We start from the raw sequence: 6,653 nt of genomic DNA, 5'->3' as shown, positions 1-6,653 counted from the left end.
ACATTTATGAATAAAAAAGAGTTTGTAATAACTACGAGTAATGCCTTCTTGATAAGCAAATCTGCAACCGAATCTTAGTTAATGCATTTATGTTTACCAAAAAAAACCGGTTGCTGCAGGAATAATAAAATGTCACCTTAATAAAAGTTGTTTTCTACCTTAGTTAATGCGTTTATCGTAAGCGCGGCAGAGTACGTAAGCGGTTTTTCTGTCGTGCCGAGCTTAACAGTTGGATTAATAGTTCAGACGTAGTTTGAGGATCTGCTTTCACATACGTTGCGTAGACGTACACTAAATGAGCAGGGAATGGTGGACTAAAAAGTATAAATTGCAAAAAGCCTGCAAGCTCACTCTCAGTTGTTCCTGTCATTTCATCAATATGAGTTCTCAAAATAGTGGTTATAGTTCATCAAGTGATATGGTAGTGATTGATGATTCATCAGAAAATGATTATGATGCAGCATTAGATAGGATTCTGGCTAAATTTGAAGATGGTGCCAAAAATGAACCATACTATTTATTAGAAGCTGCATTTCCAGTTGAATGTTTTAACGGGAAAGTTGGTCGATCTCCAGTCCGGCATTTCTCACCAGCCATTATTTTGTGTCAGCCTAACATGAATGTAAGAATAAGTTTAAACACGTTCGAGTGGAATGATATAATCGAAGTTTTTAAGCAGAAGATTCGTGATTTCTTTAATAGCACCTGTCAAGATGATTACAATCCTACCGAGTTTATAAGTGTGGAGACTATTGTAAAATTAAAGAAATAGTGTATGATGTACCCACATTTATCGTTGTTGAAAAACATGGTGTATGTAACTATCTAGATGAAAGTGATCTAACTATCAACCAAATCCTAGAAGTAAACAGCAGTCTGGTGTCTCATCGTATATCGTTATTGGATAACCTAAATTTTCATGAATATTATAAAAATGTCATCGATTTGATAAAATCAAACTTTTGTAGCAGAAGTAGTTTATATGGACCACTTGAAGCTTTAATTGCGTTTTGTAGCATTTCCACAGACACTTTCTTAAGTCAGGCTTTAATAGAATACTTACATTATTAAAAATTAAAGTTGTAAATGATTTTATGCAATAATAAATATTATTATATATAAAAATGTCTTTTATTTCTACTCATACGTTTTTCGATAACTTTTTAACATACTAAAAGGACAACTCTTTACGTTGGAATTTGCACTCAAATACAAATAGCAGTGGGGGAGGTTAGAATATATAAATTAAAAGTTTGTCATGACCACGTCATTATTTTATGAAAAACGTACTACCATGAACAGTGTTGAAGTAAAAGCCAAAAGTGAAATGATGTTAATTAATACATTGTATCATTTTGGAAATTTAAGAGTTTTAGTTAGAATAAGTTCAGCTCGATTATTTGAGCCTTGGGTTATATTATGTTGTCAGAATAATGAGATATCGTTTGGTATATGTGATTGGTTATAATTCATGGATGAACTTAATCGTAAATACAATCTGTTCTTCCAGGTGCATCTACAATGCTATTGTGAAGATGAACCTCCAGAGTGTTGAGAATTTTTAACGATAGAAACTCAAGCTACAGATCAACTAAAGTGGTTATTCGTTAAGAAACTTGATGCTACTTTACAGTTATTTAAAGAAGATGTCAAGAATCTTATTGAAGGAAACGAGAAGTTAGTTTTACCGTGCGTTCGGTTTCTCGAAGGACTTGAATTTTCGGATTACTATTATAATGCACTAAAAATTGCGACTTCATTCAAAAACGGTTTAAAGCCAACATACATTTTATATTCGTTTTGTGAGGCTTCTTGTAATACTAGTATTTTAAGTTTAGCATTAAAAGAATATTTGTATTATTTTAATGAAGATATAATTAGTGATTTAAATAACAGTATTTTTGAATAAAATATTTGAAAAATTAAGTTCCTTTTACTAACAATAAGCATATCACAATGTGTTAAAAAGAAGTCGCGATTAATGATATCATCGTTATTTTTAGAACAACTTTTCAAAGCTAAGTTAGTCTAGTGATCTAAGGCTTTGTAACATTGTTTTGAAATTTTGAAAATAAGCTATAGACCATTGTTTCGAATCTCTCACACTGCAATGTCTTAGACCATTCAACCAACTTCGCTTTTTTAATTTTATTGCAAAGAAATAAAACATTTTTTTCTTATAACTTTTTTTGCAGGTATCTTAACCCTTAACTGGTGAGGTGCATAATATGTTGCGTACTTGGTGACGTGGTGCCTTAGCGGACCTCATTTTTAAAATAATGTTTATCGGATTATTTTTTTATAAATTGAGTAATTGATTACATATTGTGTATTTACATATTACTTTAAACTACAAATACAAAAATATTACATTTTAAAGAGCTAACTTGATTATTACATGATTATTTAACACATTCTGAATAAAACCCTTTATTTTGACAAACATATACTTTATTAGTAACGAAAACAAATTTGTTGAAAATTTTAACTGTTTAACTTCAAAAATTAAAAAATGAAAGTATATTCTTATAAAAAAAGTTAAAAACAATTCTAAAAAATAATATTTATTAAGAAATGACACTTGATTTATTGGACCAAATTTATTGTTCACAACAATCCTTGCATATTTTTTCTGTACATTCCGCACATATTGGCGTATTACAAAATTTACAAGAGAATATAGTTTTCTTTTGTTTAAAATGTTTTCATCCATAGCAATGGACAACGGAATTTGCAAGATTTTTCCTATGGACATTCGGAGTTCTCGTGACACCCGTGTGTTCTCGATTCTTCTATTTATGAGGGAAAATGCAAGACTGTCAACCCCACCTTTAGTGGAGTTATAAAAGGAAATTATTTCTTCTTTTCCAGTGTAAGCATCAGTAGCCCTGTTTCTATGCATAGAAGAAATCATTATAACTGCCTTATTCTTTTTTAGAACATAAGACAAAAGTGTTTTATTAGATGTAAATCCATATCAGGATGAGTTTTCAGCTCTATTTTTTGACGGCGGGAATTTAATAGGTATCTCCCTTTTATTCTTTTTTAGCGTTCCAACGTAAGTTAACTTTTTCTGTAATAATTTATCAACAACTTGAATGGAGCTGAACCAGTTATCTGCAGTTATATTTCGATTAGAACCATAGATCGGTTTACATAACTGCAAAACAGCTCGAGTTGGAACTGATAATTGCTTTTCATCTATTGTTAGTTCTTGACCATCACTACCTCTTACCGAATAAATATATGCGTTGAATAGATATGATGTACGAGCGTCACACAAGGCCATAATTTCGATGCCATATTTATTAGGCTTATTGGGCATATATACTTTAAATCTACATCTGCCTCGAAAGCCAATAAGCATTTCGTCAATACAAGCCAAATTATTAGTTTTTTATAGAGTTTTCAACAATTCTACTGAAAATCCATGATATTGCTGCTGTCTTATCTGTCTTCTCTCTTTCTTTTCGACTATTAGCACAGTCGAATCTCAAACATGCCAACAAAACTTGAACCCTTTTTTGTTCAATTTTACACCAAAGAATGTCCCTTCATAACAGTCTTTCCAAAGTTGGGATCGTTGTAGGATACTTTTTTTGATGTCTCACTAGCCATTTTTCTACAAAAAACAGTAATTACATAATTATCTACAAAATAAAAAAATTACACTTACGATGATGTGGTGCCTTCACGTACCCCAGCAAATATTTAACACGAAATAAAAGTAAAATAATACTTCACACGACGCTTTTCTTGCAACAGCTCTCATAAAACTGCTTGGACGAGGCATTCCTAAACGAGTCTGATATATAGATGGCGGGGTTGTGTATGGCACTACCTAACCAGTTCAGGGTTAATGCTTTTATTAAGTAAACATTTAAAATATAACATAAAGTATTTTTTTATTTAGCATTTATTGAAACAGGAATCTACGATTTTTGCTTAGTAGGTAGATCAGATATCGAAATAGATATCCATTTTAGACCACAGATAGGTCTCTTACAATATTCTCATTGTTTAATTTTCCATTTGGTTTGATATTTACTCAAAACATTATTAAGTTTATTTAGCCTCTGGCAAACATATAAACATCCTGTATATTTAACACTTTTCTGTCTAATGGATGCGTGATTAAAGCGGCGAGGATTATTTTCCTGCCTTGATTTACTTTATGGGCGATTACATGCACGACAGATTTTTTCAGAACTTGACCTATTGATATATGTGGCAAATAAAATTGCTATGCTCGAACAAGATATTGAAGACGGTGACTAATATATTTGCAGGGATTGCAAATTGGCAAATCTAGCGAGTGTCAGTAGCGTAAAGTAGTGCACAGTGAGCGTGTGTGATTTTTGATACGATATTATAGTGAATAGTGGAAAGTTTCCACTGGATGGTAGATATAGAATTCTATTATTATTGTTAAATATATTTAAATATATTTCGTTATTTAGAGGTGAGTACATTAAACAGTTAGCTGTGAAATTTAGATTTATTGATTTGCCATAGGTACTTCTTATCTTAAATGAAATCATGAAATGACAAGTAACACATTGTAAAATTTAATACAAAACTAGTAAGACTTAGATGTCTAATAAAAAAATCAAGAAATAATTATTATATTGGAATAAAGCAAAACGATTACATAATACTTGATTTTTAATCGAAAAGTCAGTAATTAATTATTGTATTATCAATTTTTTTTAATTAAGAAAATTTCTAAAAATATATAGAACGGGGGTCGGCAAATAATTTTAAAAAGGGTCCGGATACTGTTAAAAACTTTTATCGCCGTATTTAAGTTAAGTTAAGAAATATTGTTCATTATGTCCTTTCAATGTTTGTTCAAGTTTACTGGGTAATAAAGCAACATTCAATAATAAAAATACTTTGACATTTCATTGACATTGTTTAATACAGAAGTTAAAACATGTAATAAATAATAAAATTCGGCAATATTAATAAGAGTATATTTTCGTCTTTATAGAAATAAACATGGATGCAGCTGCTGGCGCAAGTACCACAAAATCTCATCGGCACAAACCACTCTCAAAAGCTGATAAACAAATCGTGTGGAAAGTGTATGATGGACTTAAGAAAACACATCCTACAGTGGAAGCTGTAGATCGCTGTTCGATTTTAACAGGGGTGGATTTTAAAGCTCGCTAGCGTGGACGAAAACCTCTCGATTTAAACGAAACGCAAATGAATTTAATCCGGAGGACTGTGCATACATTCTTTTTAGAAAATAAACCTCCAACGATCAAAAAAATAAGGGCCAAGTTACTGGAAAACGATAACCGGTGTAACCCTAAGAACAGTTTTACATAAGTTGAATTTTCGGTATATGAAACGGTCTAGGCAATCAATTCTAATAAAGATAAAGAGGAAATAGTATCACGGCGACGAAGATATCTGCGCATTATTAGGGATTATCGTGCTTCTAAAAGAAAAATTTATTATCTTGATGAAACTTGGATTAACGCCGGGCATACAGTTTCCAAAATTTGGCATGATACGACTGTAAAATCTCCTCGACAAGCATTTATAGAAGGCTTATCAACAGGGTTACGAGCACCATCAGGCAAAGGTCAACGTCTTATTGTAGCTCATATCGGTAGTGATACACGTTTTCTGCAAAACAGTGCTCTCGTTTTTGTATCAAAGAAAACTGGCGACTATCATGAGGACATGGACGCTGCATGCTTTGAAAAATGGTTCGAAAACGTTCTTCAGAATATCGAACCTAATGCAGTGGTAGTATTAGACAATGCATCGTACCATAGCCGACTTGTTCAACGAATTCCTACTATGAGTGACAGAAAAGCGGTTTTACAAAATTGGCTAAGAGAAAAATCCATTCCATACGGCGAGGATATGGTTAAAATGGAGCTAAAGACTATTATTAGACAACATCGTGGTACATATCGTCAACATGTAATAGATACAATGGCTAGACTTCATGGTATTACCGTCTTAAGACTACCATCTTATCATTTCGAATTAAACCCATTTGGGCACAAATGAAAGAATATGTAGCTCGGGAAAATGTCACTTTTAAAATTAGTGATGTCCAGCGCCTCTTGCAAGCCAGTTTTGACAATATATATTCAACTGATTGGAAGAATGCGATAAGTGATGTTATTAAAGTAGAAGCCGATATGTGGAGGTTGGACGCCATGGTGGATAATGTTGTTGAGCCTGTGATAATACATTTAGGATCAAATGATTCAGACAGTTCTGCAAAATCAATGGAGTAAGATGATTTGCAAAATTATGAGGTACATATCTTCTTCTTTTTTGTAGACTTGACTGTCTGTTTTTTCAATGTGCCTCCAGTCATTCCATCGTTCTCGTAGTTTTCACACTGATCGTCTTCCTCTTAGGTAACCATCTCTCGCCGTCCTTACTACTCTATTTATTGTCATTCAGTTTATGTAGTCGTTCCATTCTACCTATTTTTTATCCAGTTATTAATGTTGTCCACCTTGCATATCCGTCGTATATCTGCACTTCTAGCCCTAACCCATAATGTATTACTATCGATTTTTTTAAAGGTTTTTATCTCTGCTGTTTCTAGCATTCTTTATGCCCTCTCTGTATCAGGTCGTGTTTCTGCCGCGTATGTAATTATTCGTCGGCTGACT

The 6,653-nt window shown here is 32.5% G+C and overlaps 1 protein-coding gene across 1 annotated transcript; it reads left to right on the top strand.

The window, feature by feature from the left end:
* Positions 1-379: 379 nt before the first annotated feature.
* Positions 380-6,033, top strand: LOC140451149 (uncharacterized). The gene is made up of 2 exons (XM_072544880.1): positions 380-622; positions 5,368-6,033. Exons 1-2 carry the CDS (start codon positions 380-382, stop codon positions 6,031-6,033), a joined length of 909 nt encoding a protein of 302 aa, XP_072400981.1.
* The last annotated feature ends 620 nt before the right edge of the window (positions 6,034-6,653 follow it).

Source organism: Diabrotica undecimpunctata, chromosome 9 (genome assembly GCF_040954645.1).
Source record: "Diabrotica undecimpunctata isolate CICGRU chromosome 9, icDiaUnde3, whole genome shotgun sequence".
NCBI lineage: Eukaryota > Metazoa > Arthropoda > Insecta > Coleoptera > Chrysomelidae > Diabrotica > Diabrotica undecimpunctata.
This window is presented reverse-complemented; position numbering and strand designations above follow the sequence as displayed.